Below are 15,183 nucleotides of genomic sequence, written 5' to 3' on the forward strand. Positions count from 1 at the left end.
AAAACACGCCATGCTGAATGTGCTTCAAAAACCCATCTGGTTGAAAACATGTTTGTTATCGTTAACCATTTCAATTGATTGATATTGTTCCAAAATTTATAATAAATATCTTGCTTTTTGTAATGTGCAGGAACCAGTGGGGAATCCCCGCTTGTACTGCTCGCTTTTTACAACGTGCATGTCAAACTGTAGTGTATACCATGTGAGGGAGTACTGACTTTCTTTGAAAAGGTGTAGAGCATCAAGCAAATAGTATGGGAATTCCTATACCTGCAAGCAAAATGGTACTTAGACCTCTACCACTAGAACTCTCGATTTCCAAACGAATGAACCCCTTCTGGAGTCTCTACGACGACCTCTTCTATATGAAGTGCCCTGCTTTAAAGAAAAAAAATAATACACTGTACATTGTGTCAACATTGATCTTATATGCCCTCAGGGCATAACTTAAAACCCTTGCCCCGAGGGTTGTGGGGGAGAATCCTCCTCAAAAATATACTTTCTGTCTTTAAATCAACTACGATGGACAAAATGGCTATCTAAAATTTTTTATTGGTTGTGTTTGGGGGAATGATGGGCGTGGGGGGGGGGCTAGTTGCCCTTCAATTACTTTCTACTATTAAAGAGGGCACTAGCCACTCCAATTTTCAATCGAAAGAGGCCTTTTCGAAGTTTCTAAGACAACTCCTTCAATACGAAGTGCCTGGGTATGGAGAAAAAAAAACAAAAAAAAACACATTGTGCCCACATCGTTATTTACTTAGGCAGCACTAGCGCGATGCCTATGATAAAAAGATTCCCACAGCTATGTGGCGTTTTCAGTCATTTTGTGGCGAAAAACAAGAATTCTACCCAAAAGAAGTCCAAAAAGTTATTTCGTAAAAATTCTGAGATAATCAATTGATTCGAAAATCTATATGCATATTGAACCTCTAGTTTCAGACGCAGTAATGCCGTATTGTGGCGTATTCGTTTCTAAATGTGCAGGTAGTTCTATAAAATAAGGGTCAACATAGACATTTATTTTAGCCAAAAACTCAGTCCCCCAGCAAAGCGGCCTTTTCAGTCATTTCATGGTGCAAAACAGCAATTCTAGTCAAAATGAATCCAAAATTCTTTATTTTTGCTTATAGGAGCTTTGTAAAAAGTGAACTAAAGCGTGAAAAAAAAAACTTTTCTTCGTTTTGAATTTTAACTGCTTTTTTCTGTGTTTTAATAATGCCTTCTAAATTTGTTTTTATTTATAAAATTCGTATGTACAAGAGTTTGTATCTTTAGATTACTTGTTTTAGGATAAAACGTTTGATACGTAATCATTTTCGTAATTGAATATCTAACGCCGATGATAGAATCCTGAAGAAAAATGGAATCCCGAAGAAAACAATCTCCTAAAGTATTATGTAACATCCCACGTGTACTTCGTCATTACGCAACATCCACGTGCGTGCACCCCTCAGTTACGACCGGGGATTCCCCGCTTTACTAGTGGAATCTAATCAGTCCTATTACGCAACAGTGAAAAGTAAACAAAACCCATTACGCATTAAGTGCCAGGTGGGTGGAATTGCTCGCTAGACCCCCTCCGGGTTGTTAGGTTATGGCCTCGGTTAAATTGGATGCTAGCCCCCCCCCCCGTTGGAATTGGATGTTTTGGCCCCCAGTAAAATTAGACGCTTTGGGGCCCCCTGTTGGAATTAGATGTTAGGGAACCCCAGTGAAATTAGATTCTAGGGCCCCTGGTGGTTAGGTTAGGGGCCCAATGAAATTGGATGCTATGGCCCCGATGGAATTGGATGCTAGCCCTCCCCCACTGAAATTAGATGCTAAGGGTCCTGATGGAATTGGATGCTAGGACCCCTATTGAAATTGGATGCTAGGGTACTGGTGGTCAAGTTAGTTTAGGGGGATACGGGTGAAATTGGATGCTAGGCCCCTGATGGGATTGGACGTTAGGGGCCCTAATGGAATTGGATATTAGGGGCCCTCAGTAAAATTTGATGCTAGGGCCCCTGGTGATTAGGGTAGGGGCCCGACGAAATTGGATACTAGGCCCTTAATAGAATTGGATGCTACCCCCCTCCCCAGTTAAATTGGATGTTAGGGCCTCTTGAAGGTTTCCCCCACACCATTAGGTTTTTTAAGCATTAAAGCCTTGGAAAAAACATTCCCTATGACGTAACAAGCAACCCTCATTACGTAGGTGTAGTATATACGTGCGCTATAGTATTGCACAGGTGTACGTAATAACGTATTGAGGGGCTAGTAGCTCCATTTATACACCCCTTTGGGCATTATTAAACCTGAAGATTGGTCACTACTTGCAGAAACTTCGGAGCGTGCTCATTAGATCAGCAATTGAGAGTTCAAGTCTGTTGTTTTTTAAGCTGAAAGTGATAGGGGATCAACCAGACGCGGGGGATGTTTTCCGTGGGGTATTTTCTGCAGAGGGTATTTTGCGTGAGGGGTTATTTTCTTTTGGTAAATGCTGTTTACCCATGAGAAAAAATTTATATGAGTAGGGCTGACAACCCCCATACCTTGTTAAGACTATAACATAATTTGCTGTTTACATAACAAAAAAAAGTTAATGTGGTTTGTCCCTTGAATATACATAAAATGATACTAGATCCTTAAAGTTTTGATAATTTTTCATTTATTAAAGGAAAAGAAGTGAAATCATTCTAAATGTATTTTGTTTTCAGTGAAGTGCTAGTTATGAAACAAATAAGAATTTCATTAGGGATAAGTCCTTGATTAGACAGGGAAAACCAAATGCAAAAGTTCTGAATATTTTTAAGCCACAGTTGGTTTTCATTATCAGCAGAAATATTAAAGTATTATAATTGAGACAAACTTTGTTTATACAAAAAAAAAATGCAATAACTTCCAAGTCACTGAATGCTACCGGTTCATTGCCTTAAAAAGTTTATTAGCTGAGATCATTCAGTCTTTAGTTCCTTAATCTTGCTTATTAGTAGTTTTGGGCTTGGAAGATTATTTAAATTTATCTCTGCTCATTTTTGTCTTAATGGAGCTCTTTAATTTTTTTAGAAACTAATTTTGTGGAAAGTTTTTTTAAATTAGTATATATACATAACTTCATAATTTTGTAATTTCAAAATCACCTATATTCAAACCTGAAGCATGGCCCCCAACGAGTCTTGTTACAATGTGTCAATTTACTTTATTAGTGTAGTTGTTTTAATGTCATCATCCAAGTGTATATGTAACGATTGTCGTTTTTTGTCATTCAAATGGGACCAAAATAAAAGGTCATGAGACCCAAAGGACATTGGAACCGTACGAGAGAGGCGTGAAGTATTGAATAGATTCTTTAGATCTGCAATTAACTCCATAATGATTTGTGCAATAGTAGGTAAATGTTAGTATCATATTGCTGTTTCATTGTTTTGATGAATGTTGAAATGTGTTCTTTTCGCTCAGAGAAGGCGAGGGGCACTTCAATGGATCGTAATTCAGAGTTGCTTGACTCCCTAACTGAGCTCCACCCATATCACAATTTTTTTACACACACATATTAAAGTTGATTTTGCTCTTCATTATTTCCCTGCCTATGATTGATAACTAAGACATGTAATTAGGTGTTTGAATTCTTACGTATGCCCCCACTCTCCGTATAAAATAAATTCTAAGGATGATTCTATAAATTCTTTTTTTTAGGTACTAACAAGGAACATTCAGTTAGAGAAGAAGATTCAAATAGAAAACATCAATTTCAACCACAATTATCCTGACAAATATTGACAACGAGCTAAGTAGTCATGGTAGATGGTTGCAATGTAAACTACGATTTAATACTTGTTGTTTGTGAAGGAAAACTCGAAAGAACAAGGGAGTTAATCAGTACCTTCGGGCTGTCCTGCTCAAAAGAATGATCAGATGGATATGTATTACTTTGCGATTCTTTGAGAAACTAACATATATCAATTGCTAAATTGCTTTTAGACTGCGGGTGTAAAGTTAACAGTTAAAATTCTTTCTATCCAACTTTAGACACGCCTCTTCACTATGCTGTTATATTTGGTGATATAGAAATTGTTAAGACGGTCTTAGATAAAGGCGCTTGGATTGATGCTGAAACTAAATCTGGTGAAACTCCACTTTTCTATGGTATAAAACCCCACTACAGCTCGCTGTTGAAAAAGGAAATTGGGCTATTGTTGAGTGTATTTTAAAATGTTGTCCTGATATTAACAATCAAGCAACAAAGGCTCCTAAAATTGCAGTATACAGATATGGTGAAAATTATAAACAAATTGTTGAGGCCCTTTTGGATTATGGTCTTACTGTAAACCCTACAAATACAAATAACCATAGTTTTTTACACACTACCATCAGAAAAGGATATTTCAAAATTGTTCAAGACTTTTACAGTATGGTGCTGATGTTAATAATTTAGCTATTGATGCAGATTTTGGTATCTGGTGGCATCCCGTGTTTCCTCTTACAAAAAGTTCTGCACCCTTGCATACTGCTGTTGAAGGAATAGCTAATTTATTGTTAAGCTATACAGCTGATATAAATGCTCAAGATGAAACTGGGGATTCACCACTGCGTATTGCAGCTAAAAATGGCAATGAAAAGATTTGTGAACTATTACTAAAAAATGATGCCAAAGCTAACTTTAGAAATAACTATGGTGAAACAGCACTTCATTATGCTTGTGACTATGGATGTATGGAAGCTCTTGCAGCCCTATTGGAATTTAGTTCTGACATAAATATTACTTGTCTGAATGGATGTACACCTCTTCATAAAATTATGATTTGGATTGACTCTGATTATTATGTACCAGTTGCTGAATGTCTTGTACGCCACATAGCCAAAATGAAAGTGGCAAATTTATATTTAAGTGTAAAAAATTTGCTAAAAGTAAATGAAATAACGAAATACGTGATTACCAGGAGTGATTTTTGTGAGAGTGATTTTATGGATCAATGTGTGAGAGAACTGGAAAGAATGAAAAATGAAAAGATTTGTCATTGTAATATTTCGTTTTATGACATTTTGACAAAAGGGGCAAACTCGTTGGCAGTGTACATGAGGAATGAAAATATAGTAAAGGCTTTGAAATCAACAAGCTATACAATAGAATTCCCATTGTATGCTAGCATAATTAAAAGAAATTTCAGAAAGGGTATGGAAAGGAAAGAGTTACTTGAACTTGGCTATAGAAGTTTTAATTCCATTTGAAACAACCTTGCTGGCCTACCATATGACTGCACTGAGAAAATATTGAGCTATCTGAGTAACAAAGACTTAGAAATCATTGCATCAGTCAAGGAAGAATGGTATTGAGTGCTTCTGACATAAAATTATGGTTTTGGCTATTGAAAGAAGATTAGAAAAATGTATTTTATATGTTTTTAATCTTCTCTCTTATTTTCTGGTTTTTTTTTATGTTCTCTTATATGTATTTTATGTTCTCTCTAAAACAAGCTGTTTTATGAAACGCCTGCATCTGTAACATGCATCAAAGGGACAAGACTTGCACATCACTGAACTCATTCTTTTTAAGTTTGTCCATTCACTGAACCTGAGCTATGATATTGCTTATACTTTTTCTCGTGAAAGGATCCAAACTAGCAAAAAAAAAAAAAAAAAAAAAAAATGAAAATTGTGCTTTTTCAACTATTGCCCACCAATTTTCTACGTATTTTCTTTTTGTATTTAATTCGTATTTAATTACGTATTTAATTTTATACATAATTAAAACTTCTATAGCCAAGTTGAAGTAACTCTATCCTTTCCATACCCTTTCTGAAATTGCTTTTTATTATGCTAGCATACAATGGGAATTATATTGTATAGCTTATCGATTTCAAAGCCTTTACTAAATTTTCATTCCTCATGTACACTGCCAACCAGTTTGCCCCTTTTGTCAAAATGTCATAAAACGGAATATGACAATGACAAATCTTTTCATTTTTCATTCTTTCCAGTTCTCTCACACATTGATCCACAAAATCACTCTCATCAAAATCACTCCTGGCAATCATGTATTTTGTTATTAATGTACTTTTAGCAAATTTTTTTCACTTACATATAAATTTGCCACTTTCATTTTGGCTATGTGGCGTACAAGACATTCAGCAACTGGTCAATCCAAATTATAATTTTATGAAGAGGTGTACATCCATTCAGACAAGTAATATTTATGTCAGAATCAAATTCCAATAAGGCTGCAAGAGCTTCCATACATCCAAAGTCAAAAGCATAATGAAGTGCTGTTTCCCCATGCTTATTTATAAAGTCAGATTTGGCACCATTTTTTAATAATAGTTCCACAATCTTTTCTTTGCCATTTTTAGCTGCAATATGCAGTGGTGTATCCCCAGTTTCATCTTGGGTATTTATATCAGCTTTATAGCTTATCAATAAATTAGCTATACCTTCCTGGTTGTATTTTACTGCAGTATACAGTAAAATGCAGTATACTGTATACTGCAGTATACAGTAGGCTGTAGAACCTTTTTATAAAAGAAAACCAGGGATGGCACCAAGTACCAAGATCTGCATCAACAACTAACTTATTAACATCAGCACCATACTGTAAAAAGTCTTGAATAATTTTGAAATATCCTTTTATGATGGCAGTGTGTATAATGCCATGGTTATTTGCATCTGTAGGATTTACAGTAAGACCATAATCCAAAAGAGCCTCAACAACTTGTTTATAACTTTCACCATATATACTGCAATTTTAAGTGCGTCTTTGTTGTTTTTGCATTATTAATGTTGGGGCAACATTTTAAAATATACTCAATATTACTCATTCCTTTTTCAAAAATCCTCACTCCTTCTTCAACAGTAAGCTGAAGTGTGGCTTTACCATTTTTATCGAGTTTGTCAACTTTTGCTCCATACTGTACAAGAAGTTTGATACCATTTAAGTTATGGTTCATACAAGCAATATGAAGAGGTGTTGAGCCCTCTTCCTCTCTGACATCAACAATAGCACCTCTGTCTAAAAGTATCTTGGCAACTTCTGCATGATCCTTCTCAGCTGCAAAATGAGGGGGTGCATATCCATTTTTGTATGTTGAAGTTGATGCAGAATTGATATGGGCTCCATACTTACGAAGATAGTCAGCAGTTAGTGAGCATCCTATAAAAGCAGCAAAATGAAGCGGTCTTTCACCATTATTTCCCATAACATCAGCATCAGACCCATGTCTTAAAAGTAATTTAGTAATTTCAAAATTCTTTGTTTTGACTGCCCATTAAAGAGGAGTTACCTCATCATCATTATTTTTAGTATTAATTCTGGGCCTTTTGTCAAGAAGTATGTCCATAATTTGTATGGCATTATTCTTAATGGCATAGAAAAATGGAGTTTCACCAGATTTAGCTTCAACCTTAATGCTAGCACCTTTATCTAAAACCATCTTAACAATTTCTATATCACCACATATAACAGCATAATGAAGAGGCGCATCAAAAGTCAGATAAGAAGAATTTCCACTTTTAGCTTGACACCTGCCGTCCAAAAGCTATTTAGCAATTGATATGTTGATAGTTTTCAAAGTCTCATAACGTAATGTATATCCATCTGACCATTTTTTTGAGTATGACAGCCCAAAGGTATTAATTAACTGCCTTGTTCTTTTAAGTTTTCCTTCAGGAGCAGCAAGTATTAAATTGTAGTTTACATCACAACCATCTACCATGACTGCTTAGCTTGTTGTCCACAATTGTCAGGATAATTGTCTTTAAAATAGATGTTCTCTATTTGAATCTTCCTCTCTAACTGAATATTCCTTGTTAGTACCTAAAAAAGAATTTATAGAATCATCCTTAAAATTTATTTTATACAGAGAGTGGACACCTAATTACATGTCTTAGATATCAACCATAGGCAGGGAAATAATGAAAAGCAAAATCAACTTTAATATGTGTGTGTAAAAAAATTGTGATATGGGTGGAGCTCAGTTAGGGAGTCAAGCAACTCTCAATTATAGAAGTGCTCCATAGAAGTGCCCCTCCTTCTCTGAGCAAAAAGAAAACTTTTTAACAATCATCAAAACAGGGAAACAAGAATATGATTCTAACGTTTACCTCCTATCGGACAAATCATTATGGAGTTAATTGCAGATCTAATTTTTACAAAATTCTCTTTTACCAATCTATTCAATACTTGACGCCTGTCTTGGAACGTTCTAATGTCCATTGGGTCTCATGACCTTTTCTTTTGGCCCTATATGAATGACAAAAAAGACAATTGTTGCATAGATATTTGGATGATAACATTAAAGCAATTGCACTAATAAAGTAAATTGACACATTGTTACATTGTAACAAAACTCGTTGGGGGCCATGCTTCCGGTTTTAATATAGGTGATTTTGAAATTACAAAATTATGAAGTTATTTTTATATAATAATTTAAAAAACTTTCCACAAAACGAATTTCTAAAAAAAAGTAAAGAGCTCCATTAAGACAAAATTGAGCAGTTAAAAATTCAAATAATTTTCCAAGCCTAAAACTACTACAAATTACCATCAATAATATGTTTTCAGTTATTTTGTATGCTTACTTTTCGGTATGTTTTGGTTATTATCGGATATGTTTCAGTTAGTTCGGTATTTTAATGTATGTTTTAGTTATTATGTTCTCTGAGTGTGTTACTTTTCATAGAATTGTAAGTGTGTATCATGTTGTCAACATTGTCATATACTTTTTTATAATTGTTTATTGCGACAAGCTTGATAAAGCTTACCGTATTTAGGTATTAATAAATAAACAAATTGAAATGTAAACAAACAGAAACTACAATAAATATCCTAGTTAGACTCAGGACGAGCGAAACTCTTAATCGTTTCGTCAAAAAAGCAGTGTGGTGTATGAAAATTCAACGTCTCAGATATGGGGATGATAGACTAGGAAAATTTTTTAACTATAAATTTAGCAACTTTCCGTTTGCAATTAGAGGAAGAAGAAGAGTGTACCAACTTAGCTAAGAATTATAAGAAATATCTAAGAAATATATTATAAGAAATATCTGAATATATATAATAAATATGAGGCAATCAAGCCAGTAGCTCTGTAGCCCACAGAGTGAAGCAAAAGGAAAAGGGCTAAATAGTTTTACTGAAAAGCCCGCTTGCTGTTAAATAGAAGAAGAAGAAGAATAAGAACTTATCAAGTGGCATAAGAACTTATCTTCAGTATGTTCCTAGCCACTCTGGTATAAGTGGTAATCATCAGGTTGATGAAATAGCAGAAAATGCTATAAATTTACCAGCCAAGTGGGAGTCCAATCCCCATTAGATATATTTACCGATGGAGACTATCAGATATTATGTTTAATAAGAAAAATCCTACTCTTTCCCCCTTTCCCAATAAGTATTTTTTTAAAATATATCACAGAATTCGTTCTGGAACAAATGGACTAAACTTTCTTGCATTCTCTTATCAGTTTCCTAATTCAAGTGGTTCAGTTCCCCTGTCCCCTCTTTGCAGGTATTGTATTATGAATAATGAAACATTTGACCACTGCCTATTTGAATGTAATATGCTGACGTCTGCACAGCATACCTTGCATTGTAAACTGTTAAAGTGCTTCAAACACCACAAAATCTCACTTTCAGCCAAGAGCCTAGCCGACTATTCCTGCCAACAGAGCACAGAAATCGATATCTATCATCTTGTATTTGAACTCCTTGAGTCGAAAGATCTACTGAAAGATATTTGAGAATATCTAATAAATAAGAGACAACCAAGCCAGTAGCTCTGTAGCCCACAGAGTGAAGGAAAAGGGCTAAATAGTATCAACTGAAAAGCCCGCCTGCTGTGAAATAGAAGAACTATAAATTTAGCAACATTTTGTTTACAATTTAGAAGAAGAAGATTGTGCAGACCCTATTAATTATTAATAATACAGAAGAAGAAGATTGTTAATTATTCAACATACATTTAAGCCCGCCTGCTGTTAAATAGAAGAAGAAGAAGAAGCAAGATTAAGGAACTAAAGACTTTGAATGATCTCAGTTCGTAAACTTTTTAAGTCAATGAACTGGTAACATTCAGTGACCCGGAAGTTATTACATTCTTTTCTGTATAAATAAAGTTTGTCTTAATTATAATACTTTAGTATTTTTGCTGATGATGAAGACCGACTGTGTCTTCAAAATATTCAGAACTTCTGCATTTGGTTTTCACTGTCTAATAAAGTACTTCTCCCTATTGAAACTCTTATTTGTTTATAATTTGTACTTTACTGAAAAAAAATTAAAATGTTTTTACTTCTATTGCTTTAATAAATGAAAAATTATCAAAACTTTAAGGATCTAATATCAGTATATGTATATTACAGGGACAAACTACGGTAACTTTTTTTTGTTGAGTAAACGGCAAATTATAGCCGTTTTAACGTTTTTAAACAAAACGTTAAAAAGGATATAAAGGATATAATACAGACAAAAAGAACCATGAATTAAAGAAAGGTTGGGGTCCTAGTAAACATTTCTAGAGGGGTAGGGGTGGTATAAGAAGTAAATTTAAGTCATATTAAGAGCTATTTCTGAGAACTTTTAATGAAAATCCCACGTTTGTTGAACCCAAGACCATGCATATTCATGCCACCATGGAAATTTGTGGCCAGCCCATACTAGAAATCAATTCCAAAGGTGGGTGAGGACTATTATTACAGATACAGTTATATTTACGCTTTATTTTACGTTTTACAAGGCTCCTATAAGTAAAAATAAAGAATTTTGGATTCCTTTTGGCTAGAATTGCTGTTTTGCACCATTAAATGGCTGAAAACGCCGCTTTGCTGGGGGACTGACTTTTTGGCTAAAATAAATGTCCATGTTAACCCTTATTTTATAGAACTAGCTGCACATTTAGAAACGAATGTGCCACCGTACGGCATTACTGCCTCTGAAACTGGAGATTCAATGTGCGTACAGATTCTCGAATCAGTTGACTATCTAAGAATTTTCATGCAATAGGTTTTTGGACTTATTTTGGGTAGAAATTTTGTTTTGCACCACGAAATGGATAAAATCGCTATATTGCTGTGGGACAGTCTTTTTAGCTAAAATAAATGTATATGTTAACCGTTTATTTTGTAGAACTACCAGGAGCCTTTGGAACCATGGGACAGTCTTTTTGACTAAAATAAACGTCTATGTTAGCCATTATTTTGTAATGCTACCTGCACCTTTAAAAACCAAGCCCTACCGTACGGAATTACTGCCTGTGAAACAGTTGGCTCAATATGCGTATAGTTTTTCGAATCAATTGACTATCTCAGAATTTTCAAACAAGGCCAATGTATATCGATTTTTTTCTTCTTCATGAAACTTATTGTATGTTAATTTTTCCTCATAAAACCTGTTGTATTTTATTTTATCTTCATGGAAGTTCGTTTTTCCTTCGTGAAAAATGCTGCATATTATATTTCTTTCTCTTCGTGACAGTTGTTCTACGTTAATTTTTTTTCTCATCGTGAAACTAGTTACATAGTTTTTTTTTTGTTCATGAAACATGTTGAATATTGATTATTTCTTCATGAAACCCATTGCATGTTAATTTTTTCCTCATGAAACTTCTTGCACTTTTAGTTGCTCATCGTGAAATCCCTTATACATTGATCTTTTCTTTCATGAAACTTATTTTATCTTGATGTTTTTCTTTGTGAAACAAGTTGCATGTTTTTTTTTGTTCGTGAAACTTGATGCATGCTGATTTATTGTTCGTCAAACATAATGTATGTCGATTTTTTCTTCGTGAAACTTGTTGCATGCTGATTTATTTCAAATTTGATTCATACTGGTTTTTTTTTCGTGGAATATGATGCATGTTGATTTCGTTCGTAAAACTTGTTGCATGTGGATTATTTCTTCAGGAAGGAAACTGAATGTATCTTGATTTAAGTCTTCGAGAAACTAGTTATATTTTTATTTCTTCTTTATTAAACTTGTTGCATGTTGATTTTTCTCTTCGTGAGACTTGTACATTGATTTTTTCTCCTCGTGAAACCGGCTTTCCTCATGGAACTTATTCCGTGCTGATGTTTTGTTCGTAAAACCTGTTGCATACTGATTTACTGTTCGTGAAACATAATGTACGTCGATTTTTCAAAGCAAATCAAAACAAAGGTTGTGTCGACACCCGGAGTTTTTGATATCTGAACTTTGAACTATTTTTAACAAAATGTCTATCTCAAAGTTTTTATCTGATGCATTTACGGCGTGGAGATGGGGGAGGGGGCTAGTCACCCTCCGATCTCTTTTGACTCCTAAAAAGTGAACAGGAAATTTCAATTTCCAATAAAATGGGCCCTCTGAAGTTTATACGAGCATCCCTTCCGTAAGCACTATATATACCCCCAGAGCATTACTTACAAAGCCTGCTTCCGGACCCTGGGGGGTTACGTTGACACAGGAGTTTTTATTATCTGACCTTTGAACTATTTTTAATGACATGGCTATTTTAAAAATTTTATCGGATCGGGTTGGGGAAAAAAAGGGTGTGTGGGGGGAGGGGGCTAGTTGACCTCGGATATCTTTTGACTCTTGAAGAGTGAACTAGAACTTTCAATTTTCAATCAAAAGGGCCCTCTATGAAGTTTATACCAGCATACCTTTCATAAGAACCATATACGCCCACAGGACAAGACTTACAGCGCCTACCCCTCCGGCCCAGAGGGGTGTGCTGACACTGGAGTTTTGTTATCTAATTTTTGAACAATTTTAAAAAAACTGGCTATCTCAAAATTTGTAGCAGATGGGTTTGGGGGAAAAGGGTGTGGGAGGAGGGGGCTAGTTGCCCTCAAATGTCTTGACTCTTAAAAAGTGAACTAAACTTTCAATTTCCAATCAAATGAACTCTCTATAAAGTTTATACGAGCATCCCTTTCATGTTAACAATACTTGCCTTTAGGGCATAACTTAGAACGCCTTCCCCGGGCCCAGGGGGGTTGTATTGACACCGGAGTTTTTCTTATCCGACCTTTGAACTATTTTTGACAAAATGTCTATCCCAAAATTTGCATCAGATGGGTTTGAAAAAAGAAGGCGGGGGGGGGGGGGGGCTAGTTGCCCTCGGATCTCTTTAGAATATTAAAAAGTGAACTCGAACTTTCAATCTCCAATCAAATGTGCCCTCTCTGATGTTTATACGAGCATCCCTTTCATAAGAACCATATATGCCCCAGGGCATAACTTATAACGCTTGCCCCCGGGCCCTGGGGGGTTGTGTCGATACCTGGGTTTTTTTTATCTGACTTTAGAACAATTTTTAACTTAATGACTATCTAAAAATTTTATCTCATGCATTTGGGGAAAAAGGGGTGCGAAGGGAGCTAGTTGCCCTCCAATCTCTTTTGACTTTCAGAAACTGAACTAGAACTTTCAATTTCCAATCAAATGAGCCCTCTGAAGTTTTTACGAGCATCCCCTCCATAAGAACCATATATTCCCCCAGAGCATAACTTAGAACGCCTGCCCACGGGCCCTGGGGGCTGTATTGACCCTAAAGTTTTTATTATATGGTCTTTGAACTATTAAAAAAAATGGCTATCTCAAAGTTTTTATGGGATGGGTTTGAGGAAAAAAGGGCGTTGGGGGGGGCTAGGTGCCCTCCAATCTCTTTTGACTTTTAAAAAGTGAACTAGAACTTTCAATTTCCAATCAAATGAGCTTTCCTTCAAGTTTATACAAGCATCCCTTCCATAAGAACCATATATGCCCCCAGGGAATAACTTACAACGCCTGCCCCCGGGTCCCTGGGGGAGGAGTCGACACCGGAGTTTTGTTATACGATCTTAGAACTATTTTTAACAAAATAGCCTTCTCAAAATTTTTATCGCATGCATTTGGGAAGAAAGGGTGGGGGGGGGGGCTGGTTACCCTCCGATATCTTTTGACACTTAAAAAGTGAACTAGGACTTTCAATTTCCAATCAAATGATCCTTCTTTGAAGTCTATACAAGCAATTCTTCCATAAGAACCATATATGCCCCCAGGGCATAACTTATAACACTTGCCCTGAAGACTCTGGGGGGAGTGTCCTGCTTAAAGATATAATTTCCAGAATGTTCAATTACGTTGAACAAAATTACGATCTCAAAATTTTGATCGGATGTTTTTGGGGAAATGGTGGGCGTGGAAGGGGTGTTAGTTGCCTTCTAATCACCTTCGACTATTATAAATGGTACTAGCCATTTAAATTTCCAGTCAAATGAGCCCTTTTTGAAGTTTCTACGATAACACTTTCTATAAAAAAAAACTTAAATGCCCCCAGGGCATAACTTACAATCCTTGCCCGACGGCGGGGGGGGGGGGGTTGTCATCCCCAAAGACCTAATTTTCAGGATTCTTAACTATGTTGAACAAAATAGCTATCTTAAAATTTCGATTGGATGTGTGTGGGGGAAAGGTGGGTGTGAGAGGGGGGTTCGTTACCCTCCAGTCGTTTTGAACCATGAGAAAGGGCATTAGTCGTTACAATCACCAATCGAATGAACTCTTTTTTAAGTATCTAATACAACGCTTTCTATAAAAACCTTATATTCCCCCAGGGCATAACTTACAACCCTTGCTCTGAGGGCTGTGGGGATAGTGTCCTCCTCAAAAACATAATTTCTATCTGGAAATCAACTACCTAGAACAAAATGGCTATCTCAAAATTTTGATAGGATGTGTTAGGGAAAATTGAGTGCGTGGAAGGGGTGTTATTTGCCTTCCAATCACTTTTGACCCTTCAAAAGGGCACCAGAACTCTCCATTTCCAGTCGTTTGTGCCCCCTTCGATGTTCATACGACGACCCCTTATATATGAAGTGCCTCTGGGAAAAAATAATAATAGTAATAAAACATTGGAGCCGTATGGTCTTTAGTATAGGCAACGCTATAGCGTTGCCTATGATTTAAAAATATTTAGTTTGGGGTCTTGTTCTGTTTTTTTATTTTTTTTTATTTTATTTATTTATTTATTTTTTTTATATATAGATTTCTTGAATTGTCTGTTCACAGGCAGAAATGGAATTTAGTTGATTTGAATGTCTAGTTCTTCTTGCAGGGAGGGGTCCAAGTTATAAGGTATCTGCATTGGTGTGTTTTTTGGCATGTCTACGCTTGATGCTTAACTCATGAGGTTGTGGGTTTGCCATGAGGCACTGTATTCAAATGGGGGCTTTGTTTGAATTGACTGG

The 15,183-nt window shown here is 35.7% G+C and overlaps 2 protein-coding genes across 2 annotated transcripts in view; one reads left to right on the forward strand and one right to left on the reverse strand.

The window, feature by feature from the left end:
- The window catches only part of LOC148949089 (uncharacterized), a 38,227-nt gene that overhangs the window by 6,203 nt on the left and 16,841 nt on the right, over positions 1 to 15,183 (forward strand). The gene's annotated exons all lie outside the window — the stretch shown is intronic.
- Positions 6,091 to 7,175, reverse strand: LOC148949090 (ankyrin repeat and FYVE domain-containing protein 1-like). The gene is made up of 2 exons (XM_089093754.1): positions 6,794 to 7,175; positions 6,091 to 6,431 (listed from the first exon to the last, which is right to left on the reverse strand). Exons 1-2 carry the CDS (start codon positions 7,173 to 7,175, stop codon positions 6,091 to 6,093), a joined length of 723 nt encoding a protein of 240 aa, XP_088949880.1.

This window comes from Artemia sp. Qi Xiang Cuo, chromosome 8, assembly GCF_049724085.1.
Source record: "Artemia sp. Qi Xiang Cuo chromosome 8, ASM4972408v1, whole genome shotgun sequence".
Lineage (NCBI taxonomy): Eukaryota > Metazoa > Arthropoda > Branchiopoda > Anostraca > Artemiidae > Artemia > Artemia sp. Qi Xiang Cuo.